Raw genomic sequence first — 22,675 nt, forward strand, 5'->3', positions numbered from 1 at the left:
CTATGCAAGATGAGCATGACTACTCCGAAGTTCCTAAAATAACAACTTTGTCTGAGTACAAAAGTCAAGCCATATCATATATTGCTGGCTATGTTGCCAAGTCAGTGGCTGAGAGATGTCTTTGCCCAACGTGTAAAGGGTCGCTCATGGTGGCTTCGGCAACCAGTGGCAGTTTCCTGCAATTCAAGAACAGGGGTGGCCTAACTAAACCATCTACTGGTGTTATTGCAATATGTGAGGAGGCTGAAAAATGCTTCCAGCGAATGATTCATGTTACTTCTGGAAAGTTACCTCATTGCAGGGGCTTGATCAACGCCTTTGCCACTGCTATTCTGTCGAACATGTCTGGTAAATCACCAGCTTTCCGAGAGCTTGAAGACCATATTTATGACACCTCAGTTGGTGACGATCATATAATCACTCTGACAAAAGACATCGCCAAGACCTATTGCAAGATTAAATTCAAACATCTAGGAGTAGAATACAATCAAAGTACATCAGACAAGAACGTCCGCAGAGTGTTAACAAAGCTGATTCTCTTCAAAAATCAGTAACTGCCACAGTTGGTCAGTCAACTTTCCGGTTTTTCAGAGCTCAAATCATATGGGACTTACCCCCCAATGTAGATAAAAACGTTGTCGTGACATCAAGGTATGTCGATCAATGTGTCTTCAAGTGAACAATTTCTCATATGTTAGTTCATTTATCTTGAACAGTGCCCCAAAATGACGTCGTCGTCGTAGGCCCCGCAGTGGGGTGGCCTTCAATGTGACTGTGCTGTGTAAGAAGAGAAGAAATTCCATTAAATTGGAACGAAGATCAGAATCGGTTCGTTTATTATACCTCGTTCGCAGATATTAAGCCCTAACTTATCCCACATTTGACTTTCAGATCACCGTTAATTACGCCGAAGGCGACGTAAAGTCGATCACGAATAATCAATTTATTTCTGTTTTTATTTTTTTATGTTGTTATTTCATAACTGAAGCTGGTGTTTCTGAAAACGAAAGTTCAGCATTTTGGTACGAGACAGTACAGCGCGGTATTTCGTGTGACGAGGCAGTACAGCGCGTTATTGCGTGTGACCACAGAAATGGTTGATCTAAAGCCAGGTTCCAGTGCTTCATCTAGTAGGGTAGGCAAGTATCGTGGGCAGAAAAACTGTGTTGAAATGTTCACATCTCCAGTTAGTTTTGAATCTAATCTAATTTCTGGTTTCATGAAAGTGCAAAACGAGCCAAGCTTCATCTACACACATATATGGGTAGCTATAGGTGTAATTATGATCAAATACATGTACGCCATTTAGATTGTATCTTGTGCCGTATTGATTCGATAAAATTAATATTTATTATGAACTCCCACAGTGCACAGATTGCTGTAACCAACATAGCCTCAATTTCACTGTGAATTGGGCAATTCTAGCTACATCTGAATAAGGACCCATGCATTTCTTGTTTCTCTCATTCAATGAACTCATTCAGTCACTTCTAGAGAAATCACTACCCCATTGCTACACATAGCAGACATATCTTTACTTTCTCTTTTTTGGATTTATTTAAATAAGCTGAAACAATAAATACGTAGAATAACCACAATGGCATTCAATTGATTTCAGCGGTGCCTTTTGATATGTCCTATGATGCTGAATTTTCTCCATCAGCAATATTCACAGCCACCACGTAGCTGGCAGTTACAGCATTCACATCAGCTCCATTGCAGTATGAAGATTTTGAATCCAGGATAGGTAATTCTGAGGCACGCTCCGATAATAACTTCAAGCTGGCAATCGTAGATGCTTTTACTTCCTATAGATACATATATCTGAAAGATAACTGAACTGGCATTATACATCTTTTGACAGCTTGGTTATTTCTGTACACGTAAAATATGCTGGATACAAAGAGTAAAGCAATCTACATCAGGAATACAACCACAAAAAAAATACATACGATGACACATAGACAACCTTATTTTACCACGAACAATCGAAACCACTTATATCTTCAACATGTCGAAATACACAGATAACACAGATATAAACACGAGATATTGCGCTGAAACAAATCCTGAATGTTACGATGATTATTCATTCAAAGCTCCATTCGCATAAAATACTACAAACCCAATACGAATCAAATATATTTTAAAACTGGACGTTTTTCCATAAGCTCCTGTACTAAATCGTCCAGCCTATTCCCCACAATGCAACTGTTTCTAGTGACAACGTAAATATCGCGAGTAGCGCACTCCAGTGTTTATATAGCTCAGTGGTGTCGACACAGCCAAATCTCACGCCTCAGTGAAATTGTATCACGTCACAATTTCCATTTGGCTACAGGCAATTTGACGGTCATTTTTGACCAGCTCGCCGAGCATTAAATTTGGTGAAACGGGTATCTATCGAAAGCTGACTCTGCACTGATTACGTAAATATAAATTTTATTCCGCTCGTGTCCCTGGAACTCCCACAATCCGCCTCGAATTTTTCATTGTTATGGAGATTGGCATTGGGACGGAACAATGCTGTCTGGCGAAACGAGAGAGTAGCTCAAGAGAAAAAGAGCCAGACAGCATTGTTACGTCCCAATGCGTCCCAAGCGTCTCGGTCTTGGCAGTGGTGGGCCATTGCACGCCAAGACAATATGCCCATTCATGTCAGAAAATTCTTCCTCCATTGAATGATATTACCATCGCCGAGGCCGTATGAGCTAGTGCGAAATAGTGATATGCGGCACAGGAGAATAGCTTACCTTGAACAACAACAACAACAACAACGACAATAGCATGTTTAGACTGAAATCAATTTCAGCATTTCCAAACGCTGTACTAAGCGTTTTTCTGAAGTTTCAAAAAAAGGTCGCGGGCCGCAAAATATGACCTCGCGGACCGCGTGTTGGTGACTTTTGATCTATACCCTTCACGTAGATGAATTCAAGTTCAGTAACTACGCAACGATTCCATATCCCTACAGACGCCTAAATGTACATATTGCGAAGTCATGAAATCTCTATATATCGCCACAGCATTTCTTTGTACAAGTATCATTATGTATTATCACAATAATTTACCAACCAACCATTTTCGTCCAAACCGACTAATTTCAGGAGACGTTTGTCCTTCACTTTCTCTAAACACAAATGAGTAAATGCAGACAAGAGTATACACAGAATTATTAGAAGATAGACCGTAAACAGAATATGACTGAATCGCGTAGTAGTGCGACTTTACCTACGTGTATGTGTGAACTATACATTATATACAACATGATATATCAAGTAATATTGAATGAGCACCGATCTTTGTGGCAACTCACTTGTGATGACCACAGATCCGATAGTCACTCCAGACAACGCAAGAGTCGAACTGCTAGCTATTGCTGCTATCGCCATTCCGGTAATAACCGCCATGCCAATGTATTGCCTAGGCTACTGGTATTTATTATAAGCTAAATATTTGCAATAAACAGAAACAATACAGTCATTATCATTTCAGGGAAAATATCTATGCAATGTTGACACAGATGATCTCCACTTAGACATCTGGACGATGAACCAACTTTGTAAATTAGACAAACTGGATTCTTCAGAAGTCTATTAAAATTGGCACGGAACACACTTAATCCTGTAATCGCAGATACGGCGTGTCGTTACATGGACATGATACAGGTTACATTATTATTAAAAATGCACCACCTGAATGGAAATTGTCGGTGCTGTACCGATAACTTAACGTAGCGGTTCTATACATGGGATGCTACCACAACCAGGAAGTACATAGGAAATATTACTGGGTAATGGAAGACATGTTATTTGGGAAGGTTGCAAGATAGAATGAGAAACTTCAAGTTGATTATCATTTTCAGCCATGCTGGGTATGTTGCCTATTATTAGCTAGTACTTAGTTATTCTGGTTGATGCTTCTTCATAGTTGTCAACAATTATTCCTATTTGAGACGCAAGACTTCCATTTTGAAGCAGGTCAAGAAAAAAATGACATCTTGACGTATTTGCCACGCCTACAATGTTGAATTAACGCCTACAATTTTCGAATCTAGCGCCTTTCAAAAAGAAAACTATCTCAGATTTGAATTTGTACTGATCGTGCACACATCTCTAAGGCTCTATATAATATAATATATAATATAATATTCTAGATCACTGATTCACAACCTTTTCCGACTCATCGACCCCTTTTCAAGTTCCACTCCGATCATCGCCCCCCCCCCCCCCCCACAAATTTTGAGAACTGAAAAATGGGCATACAAACTGTAATCACCGGCGGGTTGACTAAAAAAAGGTCAACTTTTCGGCCTGATGTCGAACTATTACAATGTTCGTGGGTTGACTAAAAAAGGACATTTCTCCGACTTGACTCCAATATAGCCGTTTTAACGCGCCATCGCCCCCCTATCGCCGCTCGCTTCGCTGTTTTCGCCCCCTTCGTCATCCCCCCCCCCCTTAGACAGCCAAATTGCCCCCTGGGGGGGGGAGGCGATTTCGCCCACCTTGGGAACCACTGTTCTAGATATCTTTCCTCACATATTCTCAAATTCGCCAAGTATATGCTACTTAGTCAGGGCTCAGTAACCAGAGCTATTTCTCGCCTATATCTCGCCTCTCACATTCGATGAGGGCCTAGACATTCAAATGGAGATACACGAGCCCTGTGCAATTGTTGCATGACAAGCAATTATTATGCAGCAAGGGCAATAATTTCTCGCCTTTATCATTTATACAGTATGGAGACGCAAACATGACAATTCCGATATAGCAAGGTCTGCACAATTCCCACATGAATAGCAAGTATTATGCAATAAGGGCAATACATTCTAACCTTTATCATTTGTACTTGATGACGACGTAAGCATTACAATTCAGATGCAGCAAGGCATGCACAATCCCCGCATGACTATTGACTAGTAGCATAAGTATTATGCAATAAGGACTATAGCTTCACGCCTACCTCATTGATAGTTAATGATGGCGTAAACATCATAATTCAGATACAGCAAGTTCTACTCAATTCCCGCATGGCTAGCAAGTAATATGCAGTACGGGCTATATTTTCCAACCTTTAACGAAAACGAAAACAAGACCGAGATCCTCCAACTTAACATCCCCAGATGCAGAAGAGCGTGCGAAAACCTGAAAAATCAAATTAAGCCAGGAATAACAGTATTGGGACAGTACATCGGAGAAAACCAAGAAGAAGAAATCTGGTCCAAAACTACGCAAGCAATAAGAAGAAAACTATATGACTACAGTAAAAGAGATCTCAGCTGGTATGGCAAACAGCTAATACTCAACACCGTGCTAACGCCTAAGATCATACACCAAGCGAAGACAAGCACACCCAGCAACGAGATGATAGCGACTCTGAACAAACTGTACTTCAACTTTGTGTGGCAGCCTGAAAAGATTGAAATAATAGCTAGACAGAAACTAACCAAACAAAAAAAAGAAGGAGGGATGGAAATACCGCATTTAGAGGCAAAAACCAAAACATGTAAACTGGAGAAAATTGGAATACTGGCGAAATTAGACGAACCAACAGAATTTTGGCACCACCACGAATTATACCTATTAGGACCGACTATCAGGAAATGGAACAAACATCTTTTCACAAATAATATGCCACACAAAATCGAACTAACAGACGAATGGAGAAGTATGATAGGAATCTATGAAGACATGGAATGGGAAATTGAAAAATGGAAAGAAGCAACGCACAAGGAAATATACCTGGCGACAAAAAAACTCTTCGAGGCGAAGTATACCAAAGTGGCAACAGAGGCAAATTGGATGCAAATACACTTTCCAAAAAACCTCAATGATTTACTCAACAATAAAGAAAAAGTAACTAGCTACCGAATCGCAAATGAAGGCTACCTCTTCGGAGCAAAGAGGAAGGAAAAATATATATTAAACACAAGAACAGGCGACATAGCAATAACAAAGTGTAGACAATGCGGGAACCAGCTGAAAACAGTGAAACACATTGTATACGATTGCTCAACAGCAAAAAAGATACTAGAAAAACTAAGTCGCATCACCGACGGGGATCCAATCGCAGTGGCGGCTCGTCCTATAGGGCAACTGGGGCATTGCCCCACCTTAAATTCTGTTCCATAACAATTCTTCACCATTTATAGACGCACACCTATCTATATAAACCGAAATCACAGCGAAAATCGTATACTTCTTGTCCTTTCGCTTGTAAATGCCCATATATAGCGAAGTCTCTGCAAAAATCGAATTCTCTTCTGTGTTTTCGCTTTGCGAATGCCTGGCCGGGGCTTGCCCCGGTAGCGCTCATAACAAGCTTTCACTGTCTATTCTCTCAAAGCCGCGCACAATAAAGAAACGGTGATTTACTCTCTCCTATTCATAAAATTACCGAGCAACCGGGGCACGATAGCTCTGTGCCCTTAAGGTGTGATGTAACAATCGTATCTATAGCTGAACTCTGTTACCGGCATATGCGTTTAGTCGACCTTTGCTGGTATAGGTCGATTTTAATGGGGTTTCACACCATGAAAACTCTTGAAACTTGTTATGTCATGTCGTGATGGTGGTATTTAACACTGCCCCAAGTTTCAGGGTTTCTACTTAAAGTTTAGGGTAGTAATTCCGTTTCTGAAGTTGAGTGTGTGCTGATCCGTCATGTATCGCAAACAGATTTTACTCAAAAGCCGGTATTGGTATCCATTGGTTTTGACGGTGTTCAATACTGAGATCGGTTATGACATTTGGCACGGTAAGTCTTAATGTTAGTATCGAACGCTGTACCAAGTTTTAAGTTTGTCACTGAACTGTGTTACTGGTAATTTCGTTTCCTAATTCGAGTGAGAGCTGACTCGTCATTTATCGCTAACAGATTATACGCAAAGCCGGTATTGGTCTCTATTGATTTTAACGATGCTCCTTACCTAGATCCGTCATAAGCTTTTGTAAGGTATGTCTTGATTTTAGTATCGAACGCTGTGCCAAGTCTCAAGGTTGACACTCAATGATTACGGCAGTAATTTCGTTATCAAGGTCGAGTATGGTAAAGATGTGCTCCGATCTGACACTTTAGCCTACAACACATTGCGGATTTCACGCAAAAGCCGGTGTATCTGCGGTAACGTTAACTGAGATGATGATATCATTCTCAGTTTGCATTCAAATATTTACTTTGATATTATATTCTCCAATGTCAATTTCACCGTGAAATTGTGGCCTTCAAGCCATTTGCTTACAACCCCCTGTCAAGCGCGATAGGTACCGTATTTCGTTTTCGATGGCGGCTAACAGCTGATCATTTGATCAGCCTATTCCTCAGTAAAATTTACGCAAAATTCGGTGTTGGTCTGTTCGCATTAATTTTGACAGTGTACCATACCGAAAAGGGCCATGAGGCCACTTCTCGATAATGTCATGTAACAGTGTACCAAGTTTAAGGCTTTCATCCACGTATTTATTCGGTAATATATTTTCCAAAGGCGATTTCGCAGCAGACCTATAAGACAGTAATAAAAACGTATGTGTCGTGTTACAGTCTCCAGTTTCAAGGCCAAAATCTCTTATGCTGTACCGACTACCGAGACCAAATTTCCGAGGCTGCTATTCTTATTTCTTTAGAATGATGTTTTGGATTCAATAGGACAGGCCCAATCTATGAGATAACAATTGCGTATCTGTCCGAATTCGTTGACCTTTGCAACTAGGCTTACGCTATCTCTCGAGTTATAGTCATTTCCATTTCTGCAGATAATTAGTCAGGTCTAATGCGAACATGAGCCGTGTTGAATCTTTGTTCCGTACGCCGTTTACGCAGTTACCACACTTCAAGTCACAGCTCACCAGCGGACCTCTCGTGGCACATACGTTAAAATCACTGTTGCCGGGAAATTCATGTTACCGTACCATCATTAAGTTACTTGTTTACGTTGGAAAACGCCATTGTGACGTCATCTTGATAAAAAGTCGCTTGCAGCCCTTGCCCCACCACTAGGGCTGGGCACAATGATTCGAGTACTCGAATCTGAATCGAGTAATAATTTTAATGATTCGAGTCGAGTAGTAAAAGACGATTTTTTCGAGTACTGAAATGATACGCTCCTCGCCACTGAAAGTTCATTTATCAACGAGAGTTATAGTTTCAATACTAATTTTCACTGTTGAAGCCTTAAAACCTTGATTGGCCGCATCGTAGCATTCAAAACATATAGTGCAAAGCTACGAACGTTACATGTCATGATCATCCCACAACAGTGCCACCAAGTGCAATGAAATCAGTATGGTCGAAAAAATACCAAATTTCTTTAGTGTGATGGATAACAGGCATTATATTCTTTGTGGTCGCATAAAAGGTACATATTTGAACTTTTACATATCACATTCTTTTATGACGTCATAATGAGTGGTACTCGATTACTCGACTCGACTCGAAGCAAATTACGTGATTCAGAATCAAATCACTCAGGTACTCGATTTTGCCCAGCCCTACCCACCACCCGATATTGTCACGAGCCGCCACTGTCCAATCGAATTGAAAGAAGAGAATGTCATAAAGAACGAAGACACCGAAACCAAGAAAGAACAAGCTAGAATAATACTCGCAATATATAAACAGAAAATGATACAACACAGGAAAAAATTAGATCAAGAAAACCAGATGGAACAAAATGAAGAAGTAGTCAAAGTGATCTACAATCAAACATGTAGAACTCTGAAAAGTAGATTAGGAATACGAAATGAGCTAACAAAAGAACTAGATGAACTTAAACTTGCGTTGAACTCGCCTTTGTCAGTCATTTAGGCGCCCATGGACAATTAAACCTGGGGGCAAGGTTAAGAACCACTGGTTTGGAAGATCCTGTATCAAAATCACATCCTGGTCACTTTTAAGAATTCTATACTCTCCCATAATTAATCCTCGCTGTTATATAGTATTATTTTTGGTGTACGACTTTCATAACAATTTAAATGAGTTATGAATAGGCTACAGCAAAATGGTGCTGTCATCTCAATTATGACCTTCTTGGTCTACGGGATAGTGTTCAACAGGCATACAGATCCCTCAATATATTGAAAGTTTTGAAAGTGTTCATTGCATCTGCCATCAGCAAGTAACTTTTTCATCCCCGAACATCTTCAGCACCACAACGATCAATCGACTTTTTAGGAACGACACTGTACGGTGAATATTGCAATAGAATCGGAAAATATTAGGGATGGTGTGAACCTCTGAAAGGTTCAGGTTCGTGTGAACGTGAACCTTTTTGATGAACCTCATGACGTCACGTGACGTCATATTGCTAATTTCAACCCCATATTTCAATTAAGTGATTGCCTATATTAATCTACTGTACACGATACCGAGCGACGACTCGGGGCCACATAATAGCTCAGTACTTGAGGACATATTGACGTTTTAAACGTCGCCAAATGTATCAACTGAGGCAATCAAATGATATAATAATCCCATAAAATCAGTATCTTGCGTCGCTTTGCCAACAATTTCGACCTGATCGGACAATGTATTCGGCGTCTGAGTATTGCCACATGGATATTGAGAAGAGTGTAAAATGAGTTTCTATACTTGCTACCGATATTACCCCATTAACAAGTTATACAGCAGTATAGCCAATACCCCAGTCGCACGGATTTGGTATTTATGATACAGTATACGTATGTAGTCAAGATTGACCCCGTACGCCTACTAGATTTTTACATCAGAAGACGATATCAATCTCATTGATTGGTTGAATAAGGATCATTCGCTGACAAAATACAGTGTATTTCGCTCTTAATGTCATGTGATTGCGGGTCAAGCTCACAGCACAGAGACACTAAATATGCACAAACGGAAAGCTGGATATTTCGAGCAAACAAGTAAATTTTTGGAGATTGTCAAGGGCATGCTCGTTTAGTGTTGAATGTTTATGCTGCTAGCTCCATGCATAGAGTGGCCCGCAGTTGAAAGTCAATAAATTTGAACCAAAGATGTTATAACGAAGTGAAAATTGCAATATATGAAAAAGTTTCACAGTGCAGAACCTACCAAGGTTCTGTTGTGAACCCGAGCCTCAAATTTCCCGAGGTTCACACACAGAACGCGAACGTGAACCTCGCGTTCACACCATCCCTAGAAAATATGTCGTGCAATGATTTGAAATATTGATATTAAACAACTTTCATCCAGTCATTCAGTTTGAATGACAATAGTACATACGTCAAGGTATATATAGGCCTACATCCGGATACATTGTTACACATATTATTTCTCTTTACAACATATATACAGGACCTACACAGGACTTCGTCAGCCCCCTCCCCGTAGAGCAGTGGTTTCCAAACGGTGGGGAATTCCTCACTGGTGGGGAATTCAATGGTTTCTGGTGGGGAATAGATGCATTTGTTCAAAACTATGTACATGACAGTCTACATATTCATGGACACACATGCGCAATTACCGTTACCAGTTAACTGCTCCGGAATGTATGTATCGAAAATTATATTGCGTGTGTTGTTCATGAAACGTCATTTTTAACTCTGGGTGGCCAATCATGGCGTTACAAACGCATCCAGCACGATTAGTTAGACGTGAAATAACGCTTTCGCGAAATTTTGAGCTTTACTGGTATCTGTTCACCATACGTTTTATGTTGCAGTTGTAGGCGATTGTCTTGCGTAATAGTGTGGTTGTGTGTCTTGTGTAGTCAAACCAGCATATAGCTGCTCTGTGATGACAAAAGTGCTGGGTAGTTTGGAACAGGGCCGTAACTGCCGCACCCCAAACCCTCCAATTGGGTCGGGAGCGATCTCGAAGGGGCCTAAAATTATTTCGTGAAATAATATAAATTAAAGTATTTGCTTCAAGTTATGCCACACGCACCAAGGCATATGAAGTTATAGGCCATGAAACATGCAACTCCGAGAAGTGTGCCAGACCGATCAGCAGCGAGAAGACCTTGGCCGAGAAGGAATGCCTTGTGGTGACCGAAAACTTCGATATATATACATTTATTATACAATATGCATATATGTTTAATTGGCTAAATGGCTGACGCTGAATGTTCCTGTCCTGGCGATCTGAACCGCACAGGACAAATGCCATGCCGCAGGGAAATATTATTTGCCAGTAAAGCAATACCAATTTGAAATCGTGTGTGCCTTTTAGTTTTGGCGATTTCCATATCTTTTGACATGGCAGAGGCAGATATAGGAGGTCACGAAGTCAATATACCAACGGGTCCGCCCGAAGATGTTCAATTCATATATTTAGGGGTCCTTCCTTTTCCAACACACTACGTCACTCAGCTCTACCGGTAAATCTGATTACGTGAGCAGAGAGGGGATAAAAAATTGATAGCAAAATATATGCAATTCCCGAACATTTTGGTCGATTCAAACACGAATTATATAAAGTTTTCGCGCTTCGCGCGTTTAGTCGAAATAAAGCGACGCACTAAACAGTAAACATTGGACCCAATGTAGCTGATAAGTTGCAGGGAAAAAGCGTACGGGCTCAGCGGGGTTGAGGGGGCTCTGGGGGTCCAAGATCTACGTTTTTGAGCGGGGCTGACAAGTTGCTGTTACGGTCCTGGTGTGGAATGAAGGCTCGTAATAAATGTGAAGTGGGGAATGAAGACAAAAAGGTTGGGAACCACTGCCGCGGAGGGCATTCAACCAAATTTCTGGGGTCTTCGCCCACCAGACCACACCAGTACGTGGTGCGCGATCTTTCCTTCAACTGTCAGCGCTGCAAAGTACTATAAATTACCTGATGTAAATATTCGCGATACCGAAGTAGTGTGATTATATTGCTTGAAAGTACAAATTGATCGATGTGGCGAGATAGCATAGTGGTATAATCCACAGCTGCAACACCAATGGATTGACTTCAGAATTCATACCTAAGTGTTGTAGGTTTATCTAGGATCGTCCTCGCCATAGCATCCGTGTATGCGGTGTCTTATAAAAGCCTAGAAGTGGGGCGTGCTACAAGTCGGCAGTTACGGAAAAACATGAGGAAATTGGCCTGGTGTAAATGACCATAGTGTCGACAAACACCATGAATACCTCAAACAAACAAACCAATTGATCGGTGTACCTTATAACCAAATGATAAGACAATGCGGTATTAGATCAAAACAAGATAGTTGAAAACCCAACAAGATGAGTAGCCTAGATACAGTGGGAAACGCCCAGTGGGCGGATTACTGTTGATACACGGAGTACCCTTCGACAGCTACACTGTTAAAAATATTCGATGCCAAATTACTGGTCTGGTCCTGGCAGCAGTTTTACGACTCTGAGACCAGTAAATTTGAAAAATATTTTCCCGTAAATATTATTGACCGTAATTTATTTTTACAAATACTGACTGTTAAAATTTTTACGGAATACTCCCGTTACTTGATGTAACGGAAAAAAGGCTGTAATACCAAGTTACTGGTCTAGTCCAGTGCAGCAGTTTTACGCTGATGAGACCAGTAAATTCGAAATAACTCTCCCCGTAATATGATTTTACATATGCTGACCGTAGGAAATTTTACGGATCATTTCCGTAACCTAAGGTAACAGAAATCTGCTGTAATATCAATATACTCGTCTGGTCCCTTGCAGCAGTTTTACGTTCCTGAGACCAGTAAATTTGAATCAGGTTTATTTGGTGCGGGAACACGTAAAAAAAAAGTAAGTGTGGATAGTGACGGAAATCCAGTCTTTCTTGTGGAGATCATCGGTCAGCAACTGCCTGAATGAAGAGGGCTTCATCAAAACTTCAGCAGCAGTTGAAGGACTGTACTTTGGGCCATGCTCTTTTGTAGGTTCTTCTATAATCTGAACAAAGATTATGCTGTCATCAACACCGTTACAATTTGGAAACTTTGAGACGCTATAGTATGACATACTGCGACTTTTCATATTCTTGTCAATTTCTCAAATAATGATGGCCTAGGATAGCGATGTCGAACATAAGGCCAGCAGGCTGCATGCGGCCTGCGAAGCAATTCTGAGTAGTTTGAAAAACCCCTGTATTACCCAGCACATTTTCTAACAAATCTTGAGATATTATTGTAAGAAATGCTTCCCGCAAGGCCACAAATGTCAAGATCATAGACCGTAATATAATTATCCGACAGTGGTGTTATGGTTTTACTCTAGTCGTCATCAGGAACAAGTTGGTGATACTGACATCCAATTCCAAAAACTCCAAAAAGTGCACACTGAGTTCATATTTTTATGAAGAAATGAGCCAGAAAGTAGTTATTCGTGAAGTGAAAAAAAAACTGTTATATGCAGGTCGCATGGAGAATATAAAGGGAGCATACAAATATGTCAGCTTATTCCGTGGTTAGAGTCAGTGTTTAAGCGGTTGAATTCAAACGATCAATCTTTGAATTTTTTCCAAACTTCCGTTGTTTGCGAGTAAAGGTGCTGCTAGAATATATCCATATGATATGATCGTGAATGTTATGTAATATACCAAAATGAATACAGGATTGATAATAAACTATTCAAGCGAAAAGTAAGGTCGGGCGTTTTGATGTACCGTAACATTTTGGAATGATTTGACTGATCCGGCCCGCGAGCGGTTTGAAAGTTTGAATCTGGCCAGCGACGCAAGTTGAGTTTGGCCTAGGACTTCGTACCTGAATCATCTTTTCCAGCGTGATTGCAAACTTTTCTGGCAATACTCCTTTGCATCGCACGTCCAATGTGTTTCGCACGGCATCGTGCTAGAAGCGAGAGGCGAAAAGATCCCCTTCTATCACATAAGCATCCGACGTCATGATTCATAATGCCATAACGCTTCCATTTTCGTGTAGTTCAATGTCAGAAAATGTAATACATTTTTATAAGCCATAGCTTCTGTTCACCATTAAACTGTAACGAAAATACATACGTCTTCAGAAACAGGACTGAGAATAACTTGCCAGATTTGAGCTCGGATACTGCTATACCTACAATATCTGCTATCAACACCTGCAATATTCTAAAGCTAGAGTTAAGCTGTGGCTTCGAAACCCTCAATATCTTACAGCAACGCATCTTGTTATTATCCAATACGAAAACATCGCGTCGATATAATATCTGTCTCGGAACATTCAGCCGCACGTGCTCAGGCTCAGATATGTCTGACGCCACTATGTCTGGAATATGTAAGACGTCACAATGTACTGTTCGCTCGAGCAGCTACGAATTCATGATCAAACAATTCACAAGGCCATTCGCAGGAAAAAGGTAAAGGACGTCTACTACTCTCGTCTCAATGGCAAAGGAGCATGGCGGCTAAACACCAGCTCCAGTGTTTCGATATATAGTTTGCATCATACATGCGTTAAGGAGTCTACAATGGTGGCAGAACTGGTCCAACAGATAATTACACAAAATATCATACCTGCAGTAAAACTACATAACATACCAAATTCGCTTGCCATGCTACTATTGCTAGACCTTGATGTCTCAAAGGATACTATTTATAAAGCGATATAAACGATGGTATCTGCAATGCGCAAATGTTCGGATACCATTCACCGATTAGCAATCAGCACGGCCATCGATGTCGTAATTTGGTTGATGATTGAAACATGATGTAATTACGAAAATCATATATATATATTATATATGTCCATAAGACCGTAAGCGTGTAAAATGATCGAATTGTGAGTTCAATAGCAATGTTGCAAATAATGATTATCCAGTAAATCGCTTTTACGAATGCAAAAGTAAATCCGGAATACTTATTATCCAGTAAATTGCTTTTACAAATCCAAAAGTAAATCTGAAATACTGGTTATCCCGTAAATTGCTTCTACGAATTCAATCTGTAATTTTTTTACCCTCTAAAAACAACTAAATTTACTTTTGACGTGCCCGTATATTAATTTAACGGGCATTTACCGTTAATATAACTGACGGGACAAATTTACCGGTATAATTTGGGTAAATATACGAATATTTCTAAGAGTGTATATCTGGAATATTCCTTTTGAAAAGACCAAGAAACGTAGCCAAGGATGCGTTCGCGTCTGGAAATATTACTCCGAATTTATTGAACACCTTGAAGAAACATGAAATGCCCACTTATAGTAACAAGGCAGATTGCAATCATTTACTTTGTTTCGCGAGAAAGCGAGTGGCGCAGTCACTGCCATAGCCATAACAATGTCTCAAAAAGCCCAGAATGATGATGGGCCTGTAAGAAGTCGGCAGCAAAGAGCAAGTCTGGGTGCATGAAAGAGAGAGAGACTGATGTTGGGAGCGCGTGAGTGAGGAAGTCGTCCGAAACATTACTAAGGCAAAGAGTCCGAACGTTACGAAATCATTGTCGTGGTTCACATGACCTTAATAGGCGATAAGCACCACTGTTGTTCGTGAAATAAACAGACAAACAAACTTTGTTTCGAGTTGTTTTTCGGGACCGACCGTCTGTCGCTATAGTCAAAAAATAATTAAAATCACTCGCATGTACAAAGCAAACTCTAAAAACCTACATGGGTTGCAACGTTTTTCCTATGAGGTACTCACTTTGCAAGAATTGGGGCTATTCGGCGCTGGGTCATTCAGTTGCCTATGAACACTTGGACTTATATATTGAGAGGGGGAGGGAGGGAGAGAGAGAGGGAGAGAGGGGAGAGAGCGAGAGAGACAGGGAGGGAGGGAGGGAGGGAGGGAGAGAGAAAGAAGGTATCGACCAACAGGCGCAGTTCCTTTTCGGCCTAGGGTCGCCGATCATGTTAGCAGCACGGTTCGCCACATTTTAGCCTAAACTTCATACGTCTTGGCGTATTGTGGGATCGTAGCACGGTATTGGTCGGCGCTGAAACGAAGCCCGAGCGTCTAGTCTCGCATTCTATGGAGGAAATGTAATGTAAAAAGCTACCAGATTAATCAGACAAAGTAGAGGTGCTTTACAACTGACTGTATGATTTGCTGAGCCCATATGCTACTTTCACAATAGGGTTCTATCATGAATGCGCATTACGGCATTTAACTCATTTACGCTTTGTATGTTATTATTAATAATTCAAGGCATTTCAGTGGCGCTTATAGCCTTTTTAGGCCTTGTGCACCACGGCATGGATATTGTACAGTTCAATGACATTGTCTTTTTCAGTATCTTCGACTTTTTCTTTTTGCATCGTTCTTCAATTGCTTCGCAATCGTTCACTTTTCATTTCACTCTTTACAGTTCATCGCACTTTCCCATGCATTCAACTTCGGGTCTCGGAAGCCGATTTTTTGCAGCGTGGCTCACTGTGTTTCTGGGCTTTACAAGGCACTGTTAGTACAGCGGGATCAGCGATGAGGAGCCCAGATAACGGTTTGTATATGAATGCATACGTGTGAGTTTCTTGCGGATGCGTGACTTAAGTCATTTTATTTTACGTAGGAGAAAATGGGGACTGGCAAGCTTAGCATAAAAATGATTATTTACACAGGGGAGCTAGACGCTTTTGTCGTGAGAGAAGTGGTGAGTGAATTCCAAGTCGAGAGAGCAGGGGAAGGGTTAAAGAACCACTATACCATATCTAAGTTTGGAATTGTGATCTTCTTTTAGCGAGACAGCTTTTTCGAATCAGCAACTTATTTCAAGCTGATTTTTAGTTTCCAACTCAAGAACAGGATTGGTAAGAATCTGACAACATCGTTCAGGCTAATATATCACAGTATTCTCTTGCATCAATCCCCGCGTTTATGCTTTGCGAAACTGACAACTGAACGCTTTGGTACGCAAGGCGATATTTCTTGGCATAGTGACACATAAACAACAGAAAGTGCCGGATATAGTCATGAATATGTGATATAAAAAGCATCAGATGAGCATATCAAATTGATAATTTCTGTCCCATGGCCAATGCCGAGCGTTCGAGCACGTGCCTTCAGCTCCTTTTCGCAATCTTCATCTCAGTAAAACGCATATTCATCCACGCGTTTGTGGCTTCAACGTACCAAGCTATTCCGACATATCCTCTTGTTCCATATAGCCTATTCAGATTGGAGGTGTGACACGCGGCATACCACCAACCACCTTTGTGAGATTGCGCGCAATTCCCCGTAGAGTCGTCGTGATCCGCATCTTTTGTGCTGAATTGTCTTTCGGAATGAATCCTGACGAATGTATCAGCTACGTCCCCAGAAAACCCACCGGCAGACAAACGGTATTTATCCGATGCGGGCCCCACAGAAAACGTGCTAAATATGAGGTTGAATCGATTGAAATGAATGATTAAATTGCGTCATGAAATAAATAAAAGGAGCCAGATCATTACCAACGAATTTGCGTGGAGGACAATGGTCAAATCATTATTCCATAATGCTGTGTTATGTTAATAATCTGCAACTGCAAGGAGAGCAATGACATGTAATTGTTTTAAAACAAATGATAGCTTAAAACATGTTTTAAACAGTGTTTTAAACGCAGTCCTTACCTACAGATAATTACCACGTGATATAGCCGACGTATACGATATGGGATGGGCGGAAACCTCAAAATAGTCGGTTCAACAGCTATAGTACGTAGATATTTCGTCAAAGGACATATATTTACCCTATATTTTCAATTTTCAATCCATTATAACGCCACAATTGAATATCCGTGACGTAATGGCTTTGAAAAAATGCAACCCTACATGTGATCATATGAACACTTTTCTGTTAGTTATTCCTGGTTTTACATATACTGTAAATTTTAACTTGTTAAGTAGCCGTCACGAAGTACACAATGCTGTCGTACACTATATTTTCTCAAAACCAATCGTGGTGACACATTATGATTCGAGGTACTGTGCGAAGATCGAGGAAAAGACAAACCTATACGCTGCATGCATCCGAGTGCCGTTTATCTCCGTCATATCGATTCGGAGCTTGTATTCGCCAGTTTTCGTCAGTTGATGAATTGCTTCCAACCCTGCATGTAGCAATTATTTTGCATTCGTTTTGCTTTGTTAGAAGAACGATTACTTAAGGCCAGTACTTTACTCTACAACCTTTTTTGGAATGGTACACCATTGCAACTTTTACAAACACGTTGTTCACCTCAGTTCATATAATAAACCGAATCCTTAGCATGCTATATTGCAGTGGTCGGGAACCTATGGCTCGCGAGCCATATATGGCTCTTTTGGGTATATGATATGGCTCTTTGACATATTTTCGATTTTGTACTTAATTTTATCGATATTGCAGCAGCCTGTTAGTAAATTTCCTTACCGGCCAGAATAATTATTCTCATGGTAGCATAAACATGTATTTGAGAGGTCAAGACAGTGTCGTGTTCACGGTTGAGGTCTCGGACCCCTTTACAAAATTCTCAACGTTAAGTTACTGTAGCGCTGACGACCAATATCCCTCGCGAATTCGATGTATCCGGCATCGCGTGCTGCGTAAACTTGGATTGCACAATACGTTGGTTGATCAAGAGAATAGCAGACATGGGAACGCCTATATGACAATCTAGTTTTCAAATGCACATGGTATTCCTGATCTACGCTAAGAAATAACTGCCTTGGAAGCGACATTCTAATTACAAATCCAAATTACAAACAGTGCTTCGCTATCCACGTCCAAATTGACAAGTAGCTTTTTAGTACTGCATGCCCTTGAAATGGCGTGTATGGTGCAACGTTTATGTTACCGCCGAATTGAGAAGTCGAGCAGTATTTATTTTTGGAATCAGTGTTATAGTTATATTAGATTTATATCATTTAAGATAAACTCTGAGCTATATTTACGATGAATTGCGCTATCACAGGATGATTAATATCATACGATTTCAAAGACTACTCCAAGTCGTTTCGACACCTTCCTATCTTTTAATTGTATCGCAGTTTTGTGGTATTTTGAAATGATGAAAATATTGATACGAGTTTTTACAGAGAAAATATGGCGCCCAAGACGAATCCCATGTAGTGAGTTCGAATTATTACTACTATGACGTCACGAATTTTCAATTGTGACGTAACAATTGATGGACATGTATGGCTCTTTGGGAGTTAAAATGGAAAAGATAGGGCTAAAATGGCTCTTCAGCCGAAAAAGGTTCCCGACCACTGCTATATTGTATACTAATCGCCTTCCAATATTACTGGACCATGATGTAACATTATGTGTATCAACTCGATATTCGCGAGGAGAAGCGAGTGGTGCAGTGTGCTAAGCGATACCGCCACGACACCAATGATTGTTGGTTCGAGTCACGTCTCGGTCAAGCTTCCATGTGTTGGAGGTTTATATGAGCTCCTCATCGCTGACCTCCCCGCGTGTCGTGCGAGAAGCCCAGATTGGTAATGTGAAATCGAGCTTCGAAAATCGGCAGCAAAAGACACTGCCGATGACGCATGCAAGCGAGAGATGACAGATGATGAATGAACATTACGACATTAATCATCATGGCGCAAATAACAAGATCAGGCGATAAGCGCCAAAAGTGTTCAATAAAACAAACAAACTCCGCAAGGTGTCCGCGAAACCTCTGCGTGGAACATGAGAATTTGCAAGCCGCGTATATTGGAGAAATACATTGCACCATATCGTAGACCTGCCAACCCGTTCTGAAACTTAAACGCGCCTACTTACTGTTCATCCGTTAAAAATCGTGACACGCCCTTCTTAGGCTACATATCATTATCCCAAACTAAACATATTGGCTTTCATTTTAGTATACATGTACATTTTTCAAGTACAAGCCTCTTGCCTTCGCAAACTTTATACGTCTACCATCACGGAGGGGTGACTGCGCTTGAAATAATAATTACAATCACTTAAGCCAGTGCTTCCCAATCGGTGGGTCGCGAGGAATTCCTATGAGTTACAGTTTACAATAAAATATGCCAAACACTTTGCCTTCTCACGATTGTACGGGCAACTATTCATTCTTCTCCTATAAATTAAATTGTTTTTGCGCTCATAAGTGCCGTACGCTATATGCCCGTGCTCACAATAATTCGTGAGCAAGATTTCGTGACTGACATTTTAAGTGAAGCTTAAAATTGGACGGTGTATATGTATACCTCAAAAATGGAATTCATTCCTTCCTTTAAAGGCATTGGAAACGTTGATTGGAAAGTGCAATCGAGTCTGATTATACTGATTAACAAACAAGTGCCGCGAAGTAGTCTAAATTCGGGTCCCCTTTCTAATAAACGAATGACTGCTTGGAACTTGCGCGTTCTCGTTTATAATCATCTATCTGTTACGTGTATTCTTGTCTGATTGATTCACTCGTATTCTAGAATTGTTGCGCAATTTCACTGGGCGTATACCGTATAGTCTCACTCGTTACTCACACGACTCATTGTACGTCGAATTAAGATCTCATTCGTTCGGTCATGTCTCACGGTAGATCGCACAATGAAACATTGCATTTAAAGTGGGTTACGGACTGTAAAAGGTCGGGAAGCACTGATCCTTTACCGAAACCCAAGCTACCGCATTGAATAAATATTTAAAATAGATCATTGAGCTAATGACTATATACGATCACCAACTTGACCAGCAGCATTGCATCATAGCCTTTGACAGCGACCTTGGCAAGTCAATAACCAAAATGTGATAGGCGTCTCTGCCTTGTGGACGTTGTAATAGCAGACATTTGTAGTTCTCTCACCGATCCAAAATTCGCTCTCTGCATTCCCAAACCCTGTGACGTAATCATTCCAATCGCGAAAGAAATCGACGCTGCCGTCTTGCCTTCTTTGGATGACCTGGGCGAAGGAGTCGGAACCAATAAGCTCTAGACGTTGCATATTCTTGAGTTATGTCAGATTATTTGTTTATATTATGTTCACCGCGTACTGCGGGCATAAGCTTGCTGGAACCGACCGATATTATAATGTTTCTAGGAACAATGGTTTGGCTCAGGAAATGTTTTCATTTCAAGTCCATGTAATATTAATGCTATGGTTAACGGGCCATTGATGGTCCTATACAAACACGACTCTAACATATGATTTCAAGATAAGACAAAATCACTTTATCAGGTAGAATCAGAAAATAAAAGGTTCGACGCCATTGCAGTATTTATCACGATGAACGGGAAACAGGGGCACATCGAATGATAATTAAGTAGCATCTCTGACTAATTTCATGACGGAACAATTTCCGGAAATAAAATGTGAATGGAAATTCCCAACCGGTCATACATACGATTAGCTTTGTCACCACCGTTCCTGCGAACGGGATTATTGGTCGCGTGAAAAAGGTCACCAACCTCTAGTGTAGAGCTTTCCATGGTTATTTTGCAATCGCAAGATACATAGTTATCAAATGTCGTAAATAAAAATTTTGGTACTCATGGATTGCACTTCAATCTGGCCAACGAGGAAAATAAACCGTAAAAATACACACAGTCCAAATCTCATCTTCTGTACGTTGACAAAATGCATCCGCGCCTCTATCAACCGATGGGAATATTCTGAGTGCTGCTTCTGACTTGTCATGAAATGCAAATTCATCGCAGCTTCGCGGGAACCTCTTTGAAAACTCTGCAAAGGATCCTAAAATTTTGCTATGTGCCTTCGTGACACAGACCTCGGTATTTACCAACTAAGAATTGCTCCTTAATGATTTCTTTCAGGGCTGTTACATTGACGCTTCCTGTGGGGCCAATAGGGCCGATGTTGCCTTTGGATCCAGGCAATCCGGGGTTTCCAGGCTCTCCTTTGTGGCCAACGGACCCGCGCTCTCCAGGAGGACCAACCGGTCCAGCCTTTCCTCCCCTCGCGGTCGTTACTGCATCAAGTTGTCCATTAGTCATCGAGTGACAATGTTGGCATACCAAATCCTGGAATGTTACCACTTCCTTGTGCGCACGAGCTGACAATGCAGCCAATAAGAAAACCACAATATATTTGAACATTCTGCAAATATTGAATGGTGTCGGATATATATGAATTTCTCTCTAATAGTTTTGTTTCATTTCCCGAATGCATTCTTGGTAACCGCAACACAAAACTTTAAAGCAGCTGGGATTCGATCACGGAATTTATCGGAACACAGTTTAACATATTTACGAATTTCCAAGTAGTCTATATTGATCAGCCATTCCGTATGAATACATATCATCACTATTGTCGCTGCAATACCAATTGGGCAGCGGGTTTGAGTCCGACCGAGCTGGACTCCACAATTTCTGCCCAAGCGTACGAGGTGTAGCTTATCTCCTCGTCGCCATCTCAACCGTGTAAGCAATGTCTTATGAAAGCCTGGAAGTGAGTCGTGCGACATATCGGCAGCTACGGCATAAAAATGAAGAAAGTTGGCCTGGTGTAAATGACCATATATGCTATAGTAGTCGACAAACACCATGGATATCACAAACAACAACACTTGAAGGCAATGTTCCCGATAGCCTGCGCGCGTGCGCGGTGACTGCGTCGGCAGTGCGCGTCCGCGCGAAGTGATGACCTTTTTTTAGTCGTTACTTACTGCAGTGAGTTGAGGAGTGCCCACTGACTCGTAAAAAATTTAATATGCTTGTACGGCACATTTTTCAAATGCGCTGTTGGAACCTGCGAATCTAATCAGTCATTCAACGATTGCGCAGCCAGGTTGCGCCTATAACGTTATGTCACATATAAGTTGACCGAAAACGAACTTAATATCGCTTACTTTGTTGTAGCTTACTCTGCGTATCCTGTAAACCAGTGGTTCTTAACCTTTTTTCCTCCAGCGCCCCC

General features: G+C 41.0%; 1 protein-coding gene across 1 annotated transcript in view; it reads right to left on the minus strand.

Annotated features, from left to right (window-relative positions):
* Positions 1–16,380: 16,380 nt before the first annotated feature.
* The window catches only part of LOC145434994 (microfibril-associated glycoprotein 4-like), a 61,441-nt gene continuing 55,146 nt past the window's right edge, over positions 16,381–22,675 (minus strand). Inside the window, exons 2-5 of the mRNA XM_080312240.1 lie at positions 21,345–21,481; positions 20,605–20,701; positions 17,811–17,907; positions 16,381–17,192 (exon numbers count right to left, since the gene is read on the minus strand). Coding sequence (XP_080168366.1) covers positions 16,880–17,192; positions 17,811–17,907; positions 20,605–20,701; positions 21,345–21,481 — 644 coding nt within the window. The 3' untranslated portion in view covers positions 16,381–16,879. The remainder of the gene's footprint in view (positions 17,193–17,810; positions 17,908–20,604; positions 20,702–21,344; positions 21,482–22,675) is intronic.

Source organism: Botryllus schlosseri, chromosome 3 (assembly GCF_051294905.1).
Source record: "Botryllus schlosseri isolate E-star chromosome 3, Bs_hap1, whole genome shotgun sequence".
Lineage (NCBI taxonomy): Eukaryota > Metazoa > Chordata > Ascidiacea > Stolidobranchia > Styelidae > Botryllus > Botryllus schlosseri.